Consider the following 18,877-nt stretch of genomic DNA (forward strand, 5'->3'; position numbering starts at 1 on the left):
TTCATAAGCTGATGTGTCTACTTTCTCGTTTCCGGATATCCCAATGTGTGAGGGGACTCGAATGAAACATGTGAGGTTGTTTATTTCAGATATTAATTTCTGAACGAGTTGGATAGTTCGTTTTTTGGGTAGGGGTTGGAGATTGCAGTGAAGGCACTCAAAGAGTCTCTGATAATGATGTAGCAGTTTGTTGTGTTTGAAGATGAGATGATTAATAGTGCTTGGCAAATAGCATTAGTTTCAGCTGTGTATGCACTAGAGGACGTCGGTAGTTTAAAAGAAAGTTCTCTCAATCCGTGATTACAGAAAAGTCCATTTCGTTTTTACTTTTGGAAGCATCTGTGTATATTTGTGTATAATCCGGGAATTGCTGCGACATTATTTCTGCAAAATGGTTGAATATGATTCGATTATCTGTATTATGTTTACAGTATTCGGTCAATTGGGTGTTGATTTTTGGTGACCACTGACCATAGTCACGGAGGAAAGGCGGTCGAATTTAGTTTAGAGATTGTGATTAGAATTTCTAATTTAGAAATATCTAAGTCATCACTGATTATTTTGAAGTTTTCGAGTATTGCAGTGCTTCGGGAGGGCAGTATATAAAGTATATTGATTGGTAGAGGGCTGTGGATGATATTTTTGGTAATGCGGTCATTCAGATATTTAATTTTTGTCACATATTTTAGAGTGTGACTATGGCGTCAATAGTGTAGGGGAGGTTCTCCTGCGTAAAAGGGTGTAGTGTCTACAGGACTCGTCCTGAAGGCTCCAATAGCCAAGCGTATGCCTTGGCTGTGGATAGGATCCAGAGTAAAATGCTCTGTAAAAATATATCATATACTATAATATATTTTTACCTACTTATTTCCATTTATGTTTAAGGTACCTATAGTGTTGATGTTTAATAACTAATGTTTACTGCTTTAATACATCGAACGAGTTCTTTATTATGTCCTTGTATTATCATTAGAAATAGGTAATATATTATAGTCGTGTTCTACCTTACTTGAGTTCGTATTCGAAAAATCAATATATTTTTATTGCTTGAACGTGTTATAGAACGTATCTGAAATATTTGATAATATCTTGTTTAATGTGCCGAATAACCCTCATTCTATGATAGATTTTATGATATTTACTATTGTTATATGAGTGGACGACAGCTTGAGGTAATATAATACATATGATATGGTTTTACATTGTTGTTTATGCTGTATTTAATATTTTTTATTTAGCTATACCTAGGTAATAATACAATTTACGTAATTTATTACCTTAATATCTAGCAAATATTTTTTTAAATCAATGAAATTTTATAGACAGAAAATGTATACAGAGTGAAAACGCATTAAAGACGGTGGTTATGTTTATTTTAAATCAAAATTACCTACAATATTAATGGTAGGTACTAAAGATTTGAAAAATAAATTATCCATGAAATTGAGACCTGGAAATTATACTCTGAAACAATTAGGTTATCGTTCAATTTTTATAGATAATTATTAAAAATTTAAATTAAGGTTCCCCATAAGCAGTTCATATTTAACTGTAAAATCTAAAAATCTAAAAACATATAAACACAGTTTCTCTATGAATATTCTAAGTTTAAATTTGGAAGAAATTACATATTTGAACGGAGAATAACGATTTTAGTTTGGTATTTAGTCCTAGTTCAAAAATATTATTCGTTGGTATAATAATATAGATGGGTAATATAATTGGATCATTTTTAAATGATAAAACACTCAGTTTATCTTGTTATGTCAAATGTACATTTTATTTTTATAACTTTGGTTAGTAAATAAATAACACAATTATTTTTTTAAATACAACTTTTAAGAGTGTAAATTACAAATATAACCAATTTTTTTTATTACATTTCAATATTTTTCTAACAATAATAAAATAATAATATTTAATAACTTTATTAACGCCAATACATAAATATTATGATATTAAGAATATTGTTAACAATGAACAATAACACCACTCAAGGAAGACAAATATGGTTATACCACGGGAATATAGGACATTTTCTCCCTTAACTTTTAATGTTTTTACATACATTATAATTATTAGGTAATGATAGAATATTTAACTGTCAAAGTAAAAAAATACACAGCTATTAATTTAAGAAAAAAAATATATATGTATCATATATAATATATAAATAAATCTATAGTTAATAATAAGTAGGTATGTATAATCAATGGTATAATTATTATTTAATAATTTAGCCATCATAAACGTAGTTCCATACTAATATTAAAAAAAGATATTTTTTTTTACACAATTTTTAAATTTCTTCATTTTTACCATCTATTTTAATATTTTTATAAGTGTGTACCTATGACTTTTTATAAATTCCACCGATATGCAATTTTTCAACAATTTCCATTTCATCCATAATACATAAATAATATTATGCATTATATTTCAAGTAACTATATAGTCACTCAATCATTAGTAAGTACTCAACAATAACTAATCTGGTCAAAGAATAAAACTGTATTTATTTTTTTCGTATCATAGCAAGCATTTATTATACATAACATACATGATAATAAGCGTGCACGCAGTATTTTCAGCACTTGACTACTTTAAACTTACCAACTCAATATTTAATATTATCAAAAAAACTAAGACTAAAACTAGAACCCCGATAAGACAAAAATCCAACCAACCAGCATTCAGAAATGTATAGTCATGCTTCAACAGCATTTAATTTAGGTCATTAATCATTATAAAGATGAAAGAAATACATATTGTTATTGAGATATTATTTTTAATCATTGTCTAATCTCATATTTTATTTCCACGAGTATATTAATGTTGGATGGTATTTACTGTAATATATAAGAATATGGGAAAAAAAATTATCTAACCCAAATCAGTTATTATAACTTTAGGAGTGAATGAGAAAATAATATATTATAGGTTAAAGTGTGTGTATGTCTGTTTATATGTTATAAAGGATTGACTACCCTGACAGTAATATCTGTACACGCTTATGTATAATAAATATTATATATCTTAACTGTAAACTCAAGTTGTATAATTGGTGGTTATTTTCATTATAAAATAACATATGATCGGAATTTAATGATACACATACTCATCACCCCGACGACCATCAGTATAGAGATTGCTGTTTTTTTTTATTGATTCTGTTACAACTAATATATATTTATAATGTATAATGAGGCAAACTAAATACAATGAAGTGTGCAAGACTTGGCCATATTATAGTTTATAACCATCATACCATGTTATTTTAATGATTTATAATACAGACAATAGTATGATACAGTTCACATATATACAATATACATATATCTGTGGATAAGATATATATGCATAATATACACGAGGAGAAAATGTCCATCTCCCACATCAGGCACTTAAAGAGAGGCACAATATAAGGGGATTGAAAAATTTCAAACTCTCCTACCCCCGCGAGCTCAAAATCATTTTCACTTATATAATAGACGACAATAGATATAATAGAAAATCCACCAGTCTACGGGGGGGCTGGCTCCTTGCCCCCCTGGATTCGCGCCTTTCCCTAACAGGTATGCACCTTCCACTTCATAATAGTTCATGACATAGACGTTCATGTTATTTATTTTAATACATGGATTTCACAATGCAATACTATAATTTAGGTTAATACTGTTTGAGCAAACAAAGTCAACTATAATTAATTTATCTAAAATCTAAATAAGCACGTCGTGATACTAGCGCACATTTAATAAAAATATAATATTTTTCAGTCTAATTTGTCTAACCGCTTTGCGGTTTTTTCTTTTTATTGCTGTCAAATTTTGAATATTATTTATGACCTTTGCTATATTGTAACACAAAATATAACAGGTATCATAATATTATGGACGGATATTGTACAGACTCAACCCTGTTAATTAGTTTCTCTATAAGTATTATATGTATACACCACCCAAATTTTTCAATACCGCTTTTTATATTAATCAAAAGCAATATGAAACCTGGTCGTAAACTAAACAAATATGCTCAGAGGCCATGGCAAGGAATAACATTTAAAAAAATTAAATAATAAACCTAAAGCGTTTCTCATTTGTTTCCAATAATAATGAATTATAGTGGTTCAGTTTGAGTGGCCATGTCAACAGTGTCTGTAGCAAATAAACGACAAGTGCACTTGTAACTCAAAGGTGAAGTATCTAAACTATTTGTTTGGTCTGGTTCTGCATCCATAGCCATTGTTAACAATGATTCTAGACGCTCAATTTTTTCCAAACGATCCATAAGCTTATCAGATAATACATCATCCATCCTTTGCATAGATTCAGTGAGGCTTAGCGGTTGATCAGAAACAATGGATTGAAATTCTCCTTTTTAAAATATTGAAAGGTATCAATAAGTAATAAATTATATATATTATAAATATTTACCAGATGCAGAATTATCTGATGATGTTGATTTTCCACTGATATTGCTGTCTAAACTGAGGAACTCATTGGAATCACACTCCTCTCCATTATATTTCCTATAAAACATTATTTAATATATTAATATTGATTTTTGATTAATTAAATTATTTTCATTTCTTACATATTTTTTCCTTCCATCTTTTCTAACTTTTTTGCGACCTTCATGGATCCTTTTAACTTTTCTTTATCTTCTTCAGTTAATTCTAAATGCCTTCAACCATAGTTTAGATTTAAAGAATATTTAAATAAATACATGCAGTTCAAATAAAGTAAAATACCTTAATAATCTTAATTCTCTATTACTGAGAACGACATTTTTGCCATTATCAGAAGACAATTTTTCTTTAAGAACTTGCAACTCGTTATCAATTTTACGCTGGTGTTTACGCTTTTGAACATTATCTGGGGAAATATACAAAAACGCTTGTTCTTCACATAACTCTTCAAATAGTTTTAAATTGGATGGATGAATTTGACTATAAAACAATAAAAAAAATTCATATAATATAAGTTAACATATCATCTCTAAAAATAAAACATAAATATCATTAAAGTAAAAATTTTAATGAGTTAGAAAGTAATTTAATATAATATTGAATATTAAAATAATGAATTTAAGTAGGAATAAATATTGTATAACACAATTTAACATAATGTGTAGGAATGGGAAATCTGAATTAAATCCAAACATTAAAAATATTATCCCGACATCCAAATTGTAATTTTCATCAAACTAAACTAAGAATTTGACAAATTCTTTAGGGTTTATGTAATCATCAAAGTAGTTGAGGGATGCTAGAAGTTCACAACGATAATTTAATTAGATTTATTCATTGAGCTTACAATAAAATTAATAAGTGGTATGTTTTTTTTTTTGTTTTTACCTTATAAAAAAATCTTTTAATATTATACTTAATAAATGAGTTATATTATTCACTTCCTATCTATGATTATGTTTTCATGATTAAGATAAATAACAATTTCGAGATACGAATAGATCTTAATTTTAATATGAATATTACTAATAGTCAGTGGCGTAATTGCGGGGGGGCAAGGGGGGGGGGGGGCAATTGCCCCCCCCCCCAGAAATGTTTGTGGGTGGGCAAAAGTATCATTTTGCCCCCCCCCCACAAATAATCCACATTTAAAAAGTATTTTTAACAAGACTGTTAACATATTATTATAATATTAAAATATTTTTTTCCTCAAATTACTTTATAAAAGTTTAAATTTATTTTATGTTTCTCTTGTTGAATAATATTACAATGTTGACGTATTGTCAGTGTTATGGCAATAATCGCATTACTCGTGACTATTATTATCCGTGATTGGGGAACACGTTATTATCTTGAAATCGAGATTATGACTACAGGAACGTACGGCTGAACGGCAGGTTAATTTTAGATCAATAACAAGTAACTGATAATGGTATATTAGTATAATAAAGATAATTATTATATTATTTTGTCTTGCTAATTCCTTATATCACTGTTCAGTTGGACTTGTACTTGTCTTATTACGACATTATATTCTGTTACGTTACGATAGTGTGCTTTCCTAAATAATTATTAATTACGTTTTTTAAAAATATGTCAAATAAACGACAGTTGACGTTGGTCGATTTCATGTCATCGAGATCAAAAAAAACTACAAATGTCCAGACCAGTGAGTATTACTAAAATATTTAATACATTTTTGAAACAAAAGTTTTTTTCCTACAATTCTTACTAAATAATTTTAATTTTAATGGTTCATATTATGAACAGATAAAATAATAAGTATCTAGTAAAATTATTTCATTTAAATTTATCCACTCAAAAATTAATGAATTAAAAAATGCCTTGGTTTTAAGACTAAATCAATGTAGGGGTCAGGGACTCAGGGTTTTGATTATGGTGAATAAATTACATTGCCCCCCCTAGTTTTTTATCCAGTTACGCCACTGCTAATAGTTATGATAGGTACTATTTATATATATTTACATTTTACAAGGAATATTATAATAAATTACAGTATAAGATACTGCAATGTCAATGTGTCAGACATCAGTGTCATGAAACCATATAATATTGTAAATTCCTTGCAAAATGCAACCTACAAAATATATATGCCATTATCAAATTACTCATTTTAGTAGGTACTCATTACTCAAGGGATTATTTAAATAATTTGTTCACAAATAATGTTAACTATACATGAAATACTCAAATACTTACGTAGATAAAATTTTATATAATTTAGGCATGAGAGTTAGCACATCACTGGCTGCGTAAGCAAGCATATCCTTAGATAATGGCCTCCGTAGCCAATACCTTTGATCTTTTTTATTTTGAGTTCTCATTTGATCCTTGGATGAGTTTATTGGCAAACCATACATTTCACATATGGTATTTAGACTAAGATTTTTTGCTTTATAAACAGGCTGTCCCGTTTCTTGAAATTGAATAATAGCAATGGCAGCCTAAAATTGAAAAAAACATGTTATAATATACTCAAATATTTTAATTTATCTATTTTATGGCAAAAATCTAATTGTAAAATATAGTTGCATGTTGTAAGAGTTATAAACTATTATCAATAGGTACTTAAAAATATTTCATACAATAGTGCAACAGAATTTTTCATATTTTTTTTTTCAATATCTTGCCATAGTAAACTAAAATATGTAGGTATTTAAAATCATAAAATATGGCTTTAAACTAAAAAATAAAAGTATTCAAGAATATGCAGTAAAAATTTAACAAAATTCATATAAATTCACTCGACATTTGATTCTAATCCCATATCATTGTAATTGCCCAAATTATAGGTTTGGAAATCCAATTTAATGGAATTTATTTTAATCTAGAAGGTTCAAACGACAGTTTAACAAAATATTTTAATTTTATGAGAATCATAACCATACACCATTATTTGCACAAATCAGATCTAGACACGAACATTCAAGAATGTAATACAATTTAAGCAGATCAATTTATTATACCACGCGAAACAAAAAACTGTTACAGGTTGCACACAATAAATTAAATTATTTCATTTATTCTGTGCCAGTTGTTTTGCGCTATAAAAATATTGTGCAGGCGTAGGACAAATTAGAATAGGTTAGTTGAAATAGATTAACAATAGGTAGTATATTATATGCTACGACAACACATAACTCGACTTTAAACTTATAATTTATATATATATATTTTAAAGAATATCACTACCGGACTCACCTGAATATCGAACACGTTTTTCATTGCAATGCCAAACTGGTTGTACAGGTTCAAACTTTCATTTCGACAATCATTGATCACCTGTAAATATGTGAAATTTTATATTTTATACTTTTGCAAAAGATTATATTTAATTAATAATTTTTTGAAAGTAATTATATTATGTTTTAATTTAAATCAATTTTTATAACGGTTTAACTTTTTTTTTCTGTTTACGGTAGAGAGATTTGAAGGGAACCTGCTTTTAAAATTTATAATGTTAGGTATGGAAAGAAAAATAATTTTTTTTAACTTTCGACATTTTGATGAAATTTGTCAACATTTGAACTTTAACTTAATACATAAAAAACGCACACATCATTCTTATATCAATACTCGTACATTTATTCGCAATGTTAAGAATCTATAAGTTGAGCGTAAATCCACAATAGCTTTTTATGAGCGTCTGAAGTTAGGATTTTGGTAAAAAGTACAACAGTTTGCAAAATATTTTGAGTTAGAAATTCATAAAAATTTTATTTTCATATCCTAGATTTGAAAATTCAATACAAGATTCTTCATAAGTTTGTCTACCTTTATCAAATAAAAATGTCAACCGGAAATACGAATCAAATTTTAATGAACGTTTGAAGTTCATATTTTTACAACATAATTGATATTCGCTTGATATTTCATAGAACGAATATATTATTTTCTTGTTGTAACTCAAAAATGAATAATCAAGTAGATACTTGGAATTAACACGAAATGTTTATTATACTATACTTGATAATTTTTTTTTAATATTTTGGCTTTTTTTGAGTAGATTACGAACACTTTCAACTTTATCAAATCGAAAACGGAAAAATTATTTTTTAGTTAACAATTTACATCGTGGCAATTTCTTTTAGTAAAGGATTGAAAATTTAAGAAAGAGTGCACGTAAGTAGTTTATTCTGTAACCATCAAAATCTAACATGAAAACAGTTTATTTTTAATATAGTTATTTAATTTGTATCGATCTTAAGCATCGGAAACTATGGCCAAAGCTCTGAGTGGTCATCTTTTCGGGAACAATCGACGCCGCCAATGACCGCAAATTGACCTCATAATACGTTGTGACTAAGGCAGTGAGTAAGGCCAACTATCAATCAACCCAAAGTACCTTTAGTTATATAATGATGTAATTCAAAAATATTATACATGCTAGAAACTTTTCGAGGAGGAATATTATATTTTATACATATAATGATAATTTCAAATGCATTTTTTGGGCAAACATTAATTAAAATTTTTTTTTTTGTAAGGAGAACCCGCGGCAACATAGGCCATTGGGTGTGGGGTGGTACGGTAGGGGTTATTTTTGTATGTTTGTTTGTAGGTTTTTAAGTGGGTAGGGTTGTAAGTTGTAACACGTGTTTGTGTATGTGTGGCAAGGATATGTTGCTAAAAATCACGGGTGGTCACCCATCCGGGAGCTAGCAACAGCGGCCGGTACGTACGCTCAGTGCGTTTCCGCAGATTGAGCGTACGACCGCGCCTCACCAAGCCACATTAATTTAAATTACTACAGTACTAATGTCTAATATTAAAACGAATTACTTTAAACACAATAACATTATCAAATATACTTATTTAGTAGGTAATTTTAGATTCTGAGCGGAGCAATGAATGTATTGATTTTACCATGGTGTGTTTTTTTTTTTTTTTTGTGTCTGTCATCACGTTTTGGGGCAGTAAAAATGCTCCGATTTTTGAGTTCAGTACCTTGTTCGATCAGAAAGTGAATCTAGTTGGTACTTTGGGGGGTCAAAAGTAAAAAATTATTAATACTTTTCTAAATAATTGAGAAAAACAAACTAATAAGGGGAAAACGGGAAATTTTACGCACACTCATTTTTCGACAAAATCGATTTTGGTTTTTGATGTAACTTTAAAACAAATGACCATAGATACATGAAATTTTCACCTAATGTTTATATAAGTAAATTCTATCCACCATGCAATTTTTAAAAAATTTCGACTTAAGTTGAACTATTCATAGGCATTTCAAATTTTCGATCATTATTATTTTTTTTAAAATTAATATCGATAACAATTTATTTGTTAGGCAGAAAAGCTTGAAAATTTAATACAAGGCTCTTAACATATTGTTACAATAGCAGTTGAAAAATAAAAGAGATTCATAGTCACAATTTTTTTTTATAAGCATTCAAAGTTTGAATTTTGACAAAATACGTAAAAATCACGAAAATTCACAAATTATTTTAAGCTAGAAATTCATAAAAAATTTTCTTTTTAAATCTAAGATTTTAAAATTTAATACAAGATTCCTTACAAGTTTTTCAATCTTTATCACAAATAAAAATTCCACCGGAAATTCAAATTAAATTTTTATGAGCATTTGAAATTTAAATTTTTACAACATTGGATTTTCACTTTTAGCGATTTCTTTATTTTGGTGTAACTCTAAAACAAATTACCGCAGATACTTGAAATTTTGACTGAATGTTTATATAGGCGTTTTATATATTTGATAAAATTTTCAAAATATTTAGATTTGTTTTGAGCTGTTAACTGACATTTTAATTTTTCAACTTTTTTAGTTTTTTTTTTCTATAAATATCGATAAAAATTTATTTATTCGGTCGAAAAGCTTGAAAATTTAATACAAGGCTTCTAACACATTGTAACAATAGAAGTTAAAAAATATTAAAAATTCGTAGGCACGATTTTTTTTTTATAAGCATTTAAAGTTCAAATTTTGACTAAATACGTAAAAATTACGGCAATGTTCAAATTATCTTAGATAGAAATTCATAAAAGTTTTTTCTTTTTAATTCTAAGATTTGAAAATTTAATACAAGGCTCCTAACATATTTTTACAATAGAAGTTGAAAAATAAAAGAAATACATAGTCACAATTTTTTTTTATAAGCATTCAAAGTTTGAATTTTGACAACATATGTAAAAATCACGAAAATTCGCAAATTATTTCAAACTAGAAATTCATAAAAAATTTTCTTTTTAAATCTAAGATTTGAAAATTTTTAATAATCTATAATATATCCTAGACAGATAAACCATCTTCGCTCAGAATCGTTTTTTGTATACAATGATATAATATCATTGGATTCAAATTTAATTCCATCCATTACAGTAACCCACTTGTAACCTACTGTACAGCAGAGCGACATACACGACTTACCCGCTTTTTTTTTATTAAAGTCGCAACAACTAAGGTTATTGGCATATTGTACAATGTAAACATTAAATTAGGTGCTATACAACATTATGAATATTGAGTACAATGTAGATTATTTATAAAGGTATAACGTTAAAATATAGAGGTACAGCATTGGAAGTGAGAGAAAGATGAAGAGAAAAAATAAAAAATAAAAACTTAGTAGGTAATGCTATAGGTTAAGGTTATAACAGACCGTCTTCGATTAGAATTATTTTTTGAAATCAATGATTTTATACGGCTGTTTATATGTCATGATTCAGCGCAGAGATATTAAGTTGAAAACCAATTAGTGTTTACACAATATATATATATATATAATTATAATTTAAAAATAAAAATTTAGTTAGATATCTTAATAACTTGTCAAGTTATTTAGGTATTATAGATTAATATATTTGAACGAAAAAATTGAGTGAAAATAAAACGTTTTTAAATCATTAGAATGCAAAGAATACGAATAACAATTTAAACTTGTTTATTTTTAAATATAAATATCATTGGTCCCAGATGGATGTAATCTCAAAAGAATTTTACAAGGGATTTTGAAGGGAGCATGTATATTTAACCAACATTAGTACACGTAGAAGTGATTATATTATTTATAATTTGTTGTTGGTTTACTACATAGATACGCAATGGAGAAGTACGAAAATGTTTAACCACGTTCTAACTCTTGACTGTTTGTATTTTCGTAAGGTAAACACTGTACATGACATAATATATAGTAGTTTACTAACTATAGATATACTTTGATGAATATTTAAAGTTTGTAAAGTAAACATAACGGTATAATACAATTTATTACCATAAGTATTCAATTAAATATTTCGGTTTTCTAGATTTGCTTGTTTTGCTCTATGGTAATTATTTAAAATAAAAATATTTAAGTAAATAATTCATTTTTTAAAATGTTAAAAATAGAATAAAATATTTTCGTTAAAAGGTACTTATTATAACTACTAGATTAATGGATTAATCAAATTAAACAAATTTTTTCATATTCCATTTGAATGGCTAAGGGGATAATACGATAATAGTCAATATTCCTAAAACGTTCAGTATTTCAATTTTAAAGTTATGGCGGTGTATTCAAATACACTGTCATAAATATGGGTATTTAAACCTGTATTGTGGCACTGAGACATTGACAAAGATGTTTATTCCCCAACTCGATTCATATATCAATTCGTTGGGAAGAAATTATTCTAATTTTTTTTTTATCATTATCGTTTTTCCCCTTAGTTCTTCATTAGGGTTTGTTTTTAATTTGAGTACCTATTTAAATTTTTTAAGAATTACAATATTGCAGTTTTTATCATTATTTCTAAATATTAAACACTATATACCAGGGGTGGCCAACTTGCAGCTCTCGTTGTGGTCGTATGCGTCTCGCGTCTTATTAAAATATATATATATATATATATATTTATTTATTAACGATAAAATTATAAAATGTATTTAAAAACATTTTGGTTCTTGATATGATTGTATTTATCCATGTGGCTCGTGGATGTATTCATGTGGGCCACTTCTGCTATATCTTACAAGAATTATGTTTGATATTTGTATTTTGTAATCAAAAGTCAGCGCACGTCACACAATAACCCACACACTCGAGCTAACTTGAATACCCTAGATGCGTCCTACTCAATACGTTTATACCGTTTATCGTCGATGTTTTCATAATCAAGTCGATTGTTTTCATTAACAATAATTATCATTCCCACAGAATAACAACTATTAAGAATGCCGTTTTCGCCTGTCAGTCGTCAATGACCTCGACGAAGTTATCACTTATCAAATACATTTTACCAATCCCCGCCTTAGAGTGCAAGCACGGGTGTTAACTGCGCGACTTAACTGGACAACTTCCACACATCCGCACATACCTACCACGCGTATAATACTATGATGTATGTATATGTATACAGTATACAATACACATTACACATTTACACACCCATTCGATATAGCAGGACATAATAACAGTTTCGTAACATTTCTTCAACCTACTCTACACTCTACAGCAGCCCCGTAGATATAAACGTGTAAAATCACTATTGATAGAAAGTGCATACGTTGTTTAAACCCGTAATCTAATAATCGTCATATTATTATGATTCAGAACTAAACATGGGAAGTTAATTGAGATGTAATAATTTTTTTCATTTTACCATTAATAAAAACTAAATAGATTAATCAACGTTTATAATTATAACTAACAGTTAAACAAGTAAGCAACCCTACATAAATACACCATTTTTGACTATTGGTTATAAGTACAATATATGTAAATAAGTTGAATCTTTAATTTGTCACCACTCTATGAAGCAGTAAAAACTAAAAATGTTGTCTTAAATGTAGAGCCTGGACTTTGGTGGTAAATTGTATCTAATCATTCTAATCATCTCTTTGAAGAAGTCAAAAGCAAAAAAATGTCCAGTACTTTTCAAGATATAGGGAAAACCGAAAAACTAAAAATAAATTAATGAAAACAAATAAGTATTTATGCTATGTTTACAAGTTTTTGAAAAGATTAATTTGTTGTAATTTAAGAATTTAAGAATTGTGAATCTAGTCTCTAGATACTTGGGTAGTTGGGTATTATAAATTGTTATCAAATATTTATATTATCATTTCCTTATCATTTTATAAACGGGTTAATATATTTTGACTGTTTAATATTTTTTTGACATATTTTTAATTCTTAATTTATGAATTACGAAATAAAAAAAATAATAAAAAAAACATAAAGGTCTGAGCAACATTCGTCGTATGTTGTTTCATAGCAATCAAAAATATCAAAAAGATGTCATCATAGCTCTACATTCAAATTGACGAAATAGTATATTCACTAGTAAAATAATGATTTCTCCTTACCGTATTTATAAACAATTTTTGTTATTTTGTTGTAATACAACAGATATAATCATAGAAATTTAAAAAAATTATATTTTATTATAAACTATTAAGAGCCATTGGAATTTTATTTTGGTAAATTTTAGACTCGTCATACAAAAGCTTTAAAATCTAATTAAAAGTGTCTTAAGTTGTACTTTTAATAAGATATACTAATAAAATACTAAATAATTAACACAAACACAATTTTTATAAAATTTTATTTTGAAAAAACACTTATATTTATTTCCATCATAGTACATTTATGTTGTTAATCAACAATATAATATACCTATTTTTTCTGCTAATTACAATATACAGATGTAAATACACACTTAATTGCTTATCTCTTTAAATATGTAATTATTGTTATACCTTTTAGTTTCTATGGTGTACGGTGTATGACGCATACCTAATTGCAAGAGTTAAAAGTAAACAAGGGAATAGTATAATATACTATACAACAAGTGTTCATTTATGAGTTGTTAGATCTTAATTGTAATTTATATTATTTAAAATAAAAGCTGACATTTATTAAACAAATTAATAAAATAATTATTTGATAATATTATTTGGAAGGTACTAATGTAACATTAATTAATTCGTATATTTAGTAAATAAAATGTAACTATAGTTAATCACAAAATACAATATGTTATTATGTGAACAATTAAGGGCTACGATAAAGTTATAAATTTGCAAGGAAAGTTATAATGAGCTTAATAAAATCATTATATTTTGTATTGTTACACAATAAAGTACTAAACAATGTTGGATTAATGTTAGACTAAATGCACAAATAACATTTTATTTAACTCAAAATTGGTATTTAAATTAAGAGGATGTCAGCAGAATATTTGTTTTCTCTTTCAGACCTCTGCGCAACATAGATTTTATTTTTTTAACGTTTATTTAAATATACACAATCTGTAAATGTTGTTTTACAATAAGTGCATGTGATGGAGGTGATATGGCTTTTGAGAGGCTGGAAATAAGAAACCACCCAATGGAGGCACTTAAGGTTAGGATTTTAGTTTGCTAGTAGGAGAGGGTGTGATTACAAAATTAGGGGAGATAGAGGTATAAACAATTACGCAACATAGATAAAATGATTTCCCCAAAAATCGTTTTTATGATTTTTGAGTTAGGTTAAGCTCTCAAAAGAATTAATCTCTATTGTTTTAGTAATGTGTGATTTTACTCCAAGATTATTCAAAAATATGATTCTGTGTTAATGTATTTTGTATGTCTTGTAGGTGGACCGTGGAGATTACGTGGAAAAAAATAACAATGTGCTAACAACCTCTTAATATAAAAATGATAGTATGTACCTACATATATGTATGTACCTGTATATATATATATATAGATAGGTATTCATATTCATTACTCCTATCCCGTAATATAACTACTTAGACACTTTTATAACGGGGGTGGCCATAACAAGGCTTGCTAGTTGTATGCGGCTCTCGAGTTAGTCTCATGGCGTTTCTTGGCACAAAGTTTAGAGTAAAATTAATAAATAAGTATATTATAAAATTACTTCTCAAAAAAAATCTCATTCCTTGATGTGAACCTGAATAGTAATGGTCTAGGTAGTGTAAAAAATAAAAGTTATATTATAACAATGTGTCTCGCTTTGAACTTTATAATTTGCAGCTCCTAAAATTAAGGTTAGTGGCCGCCCCTGCTTTATAAGTTATTTCCTTGGTAGTTGGCCATTTAATCAATAGTAAGTACCAACTCTATTGTTTTTATTATCTTTAGGTATTTTTGCCAGATATATACACAACAGAAAATACCTACAGAAAAAATTCTATTCATATTTGTATGAGTTATATTTTATTTGATTAATTAATTGAATTCAAAAACCTAATCTAAAAAATATCTGTTAATAACCTAATAAGTATATACTATACTCGTATACATACCTATATCATATAATGTGCTTCTCACTAATTGTTTAATGCGGGCTACGTATACATTTGTATACACTTTATGCGCTATATACGTTTTATTTTTAATAATTTTACGTTGCAAAAATTATATTTTATAGTGCAAAAATAAAAATCATTGATAACTTAGGTAGGTATCAGTATTATAATAAGTACGTCTCAAAAAACTTTTTAATTTTAATTCTCACAATAAAATTTTAGGTATTTTGTTTAATTTATAAAAAATACAAGTTCAAGGACTGAAATCAACCACTCAAATAGAAGTTCTGTCGAAGGATGATTTCTTAGTTCAAAACTCCCGATTACTCAACTTAATTTTAATGGCACTGAATGTAAAAAATTGTTTACAGATCATGTGATATAAACCTGGATAAAAGAAAGTAAGGGATTGGAAACTATATTATATTAACAATGAACTACAATGTAGTGGCATCTCCATACATAAATTATTAGTTAATATTTATACCATAGAACACTGACCTATATTTCATGTATATAATTTATCTATATTGTAGGTAAGTACATTTAACACAGATTAAATCTATAAGTAGGTAAGCATTACAGAAAAACCTTTCAATAACTTATGTGAAGGTATTTACTCAGATCATTACTAATTTATAAGCATTGATAAAACAGATTTCATAAAAATATTATTTTTAAGGTACATAATTCAAACAATCATTTAAAATTTAATGAGTTTCCTGGTAAATAATTCAAATATGATTGGAAAAATGATAAACACAATTTAGGTATATCTGTTTGCTGCAATTTCATTTAGAAGAATCGAGTAAATAAGCATAAGAAATATTAGACAATCATTAGAATAAAAAATTTATAGTTTATAAAAATATAGTAATATATTAGATATTGGGTAGGTAGATAACTACAGCTGGCTGAAAAATAAAATTAGGTACCAAAGATAATCCAATTATCTAGTTTAATAACCAAAGTAATACAGACAAAATTACAAATATTTAATTATCCATCATAACATGAAAGTTTTTATATTGACTAATATTTTATGGGATTTTGTAAGGGCACCTATAGAATACATAATATAGATCCTATAGATTATAAAAAACATAAATCTATATTATATATTTATACATCATACCTAATACTTATTGAAATTTTATTTTTTATTTAGGTTGATAGTATTTAATTAGGTAATACCCCGGGTAATACTAAACCTATTGTATTAAATAAGTTGGTATTAACTAAAATAATAGATATATTTTACTAACCTTAGGTATTTCTTCGCTTTCTAGTAGACTTTGTAATCCACTTTTAATTAATTGTGGACAAGCAATTAAATCAAATATAAAACATAATCCATCTTCATTTACCACTTGCATTAAAGTTAATTGACCATTGGCTCCAATACATAAACCTTCAAAATCTATACCAACAGCTGACTTTTGTGCCAAAATTCTATCGACAATATTTGAACATTCTTTAGTACTTGTAACAATTGCTTTGATCTTGTTTAACATTTTTCCTTTCCATGCATCGCTATCATCATAACCATTTGGTATTTTGTTATTTCGCTCAGTGTTGTCTGCGATAGTTTTCATAACCAAATTGTTAATTCTTTGTTTAAGGGATTGATTATTGTTTGGTGTTGGTTTGGGTAGAGGAGGCGACATAGGGGGTGTTAATGGTACAACTTCTGTAGGCATTTTAGTGATTTTAACTTCTGATTTAGGACCATTTTTTGCCAAGGTTATTAAATTGGATTGTGTGTTAAAGTGCTCAGGATGCATTTTCAAAAATGTGAACAAATCTGATGGAGTTTTAAAAATCGATGACCAAGTATTTTCTGTAAAACGCAAGGAAATACTATGGAACATTTGATCAGTTAACATTGGTCCTTTACACTCCAAGCATTGAACACAAAATGCTAAGAGACGTTTTGTAATTTCTGGATCAATTTTGGCTTCACGTTGGTCGCTATCATCATACAATTTACGCTCCAGTCCTGCGTACTCAGTAAGTATAATGGTGTCTTCACTTACAGTAAATACATCAGGATATTTCATCAGAAAGTCTCTAAATTCTTTTATGTGTAGACCAGATATTAACCGGATCTCTGGTGGCGCTTGAGAACGGTGTCCGAGTAGGCATCGAATTGGGACTTCAGTTCCAACTCCATATTTTAATAACTTATCTTTAAAATAATGGACGGCTTTGTGGTTATAATTATTAACTGCTTGTACAGGTGCAACAATCTGAGATGCAGCAACTAAGTCCCCATCTAACGTGAATAACGATGGGTGCTGCGACAAGAATTTCTTTAGGCCTGACTGAGATCCGCCAGCGATCTGTCGCATCTCTTTGGTAAATCCTTTGGAACCAAATTGGCAACTTAGGTCGTGCAGGGATCGCGGAGTGCCCTTGTCAACCAATTTTTCAAAAAAGAACAGCAGCGTTTCATTTCTTACCGATTCGTATTCAGAACTGTCCATTATAATATTATGTTCGATCCTGGTGGTAATTATTGTATTACTATTATTGTTCAGTTTGTCAATTAGACGGTTTCAATATATTTTATTTCCATTGATAGCTTAAGACGGTTAAGTACCTAGTAGCAGCCTAGGTTATTGTCGTGTAAATCTTCGGGTCACCCCGAACAGCTTCAACTCGCCGAGCTGATTCATTTTCATGAGTTTTTAAAGAAGAGAAAAAATTAAAATTGAGGATACCTACCTAAGTAAAACTAAAAAAAAAAACGAATACGTTCACCTAGACTACACAGCACCCACCGGTGTGACCGGCCGATAGTACGACGTACGACGTCGAACGTATGAATACTAAAACTAAAATAATGCTTAGTGCTTACATTGGTTGGCACACAAAAATGTTTAAACGCCGTCGCCACTCGTCGAGTGTCGACGATGGTAGACGACGATTATCGCGTGCGGTGGTGGCTGATGAAGTGAGTCGACGGGGAAGGGGTCGACCTTGAACATCAGCTATCGACGTTGGCAACTACTCTATGTGAGACAAGATAATACCAGCCCCTGGACACTCGGTCGCCATTTTTTTGGAGGACAAATTGTTATCACTGCTGTAATCAAGAGTTCAAGATACTATCATTGTTTTGTTATG

General features: G+C 28.2%; 1 protein-coding gene and 1 long non-coding RNA gene across 3 annotated transcripts; one reads left to right on the top strand and one right to left on the bottom strand.

The window, feature by feature from the left end:
• Nucleotides 1-1,752: 1,752 nt before the first annotated feature.
• Nucleotides 1,753-18,592, bottom strand: egl (Egl_like_exo domain-containing protein). Its single transcript, XM_015518591.2, has 7 exons — nt 17,014-18,592; nt 7,691-7,771; nt 6,689-6,933; nt 4,751-4,948; nt 4,594-4,683; nt 4,434-4,528; nt 1,753-4,373 (listed from the first exon to the last, which is right to left on the bottom strand). The coding sequence occupies exons 1-7, from the start codon at nt 18,232-18,234 to the stop codon at nt 4,117-4,119; spliced, it is 2,187 nt and encodes a 728-aa protein (XP_015374077.2). The 5' UTR covers nt 18,235-18,592; the 3' UTR covers nt 1,753-4,116.
• Nucleotides 5,980-9,470, top strand: LOC149056236 (uncharacterized). 2 transcript variants are annotated; one of them, XR_016191782.1, is made up of 3 exons: nt 5,980-6,137; nt 8,496-8,611; nt 8,673-9,470. It is a non-coding gene; the product is annotated as an uncharacterized LOC149056236 (long non-coding RNA). The 2 variants fall into 2 exon arrangements; XR_016191781.1 differs by having other exon boundaries at nt 8,698-9,470.
• Nucleotides 18,593-18,877: the final 285 nt, after the last annotated feature.

This window comes from Diuraphis noxia, unplaced genomic scaffold (genome assembly GCF_037042655.1).
Source record: "Diuraphis noxia isolate RWA-SAM2 unplaced genomic scaffold, SU_Dnox_SAM2 contig0004, whole genome shotgun sequence".
NCBI lineage: Eukaryota > Metazoa > Arthropoda > Insecta > Hemiptera > Aphididae > Diuraphis > Diuraphis noxia.

Coding starts and splice junctions, on each gene's coding strand:
- egl (XM_015518591.2), bottom strand. CDS start 18,234: ATGGACAGTTCTGAATACGAATCGGTAAGAAATGAAACGCTGCTGTTC. Junction 4,684..4,750: donor AGAGAATTAAGATTATTAAG/GTATTTTACTTT, acceptor CTATGGTTGAAG/GCATTTAGAATTAACTGAAG. Junction 4,529..4,593: donor AAGATGGAAGGAAAAAATAT/GTAAGAAATGAA, acceptor AATGTTTTATAG/GAAATATAATGGAGAGGAGT.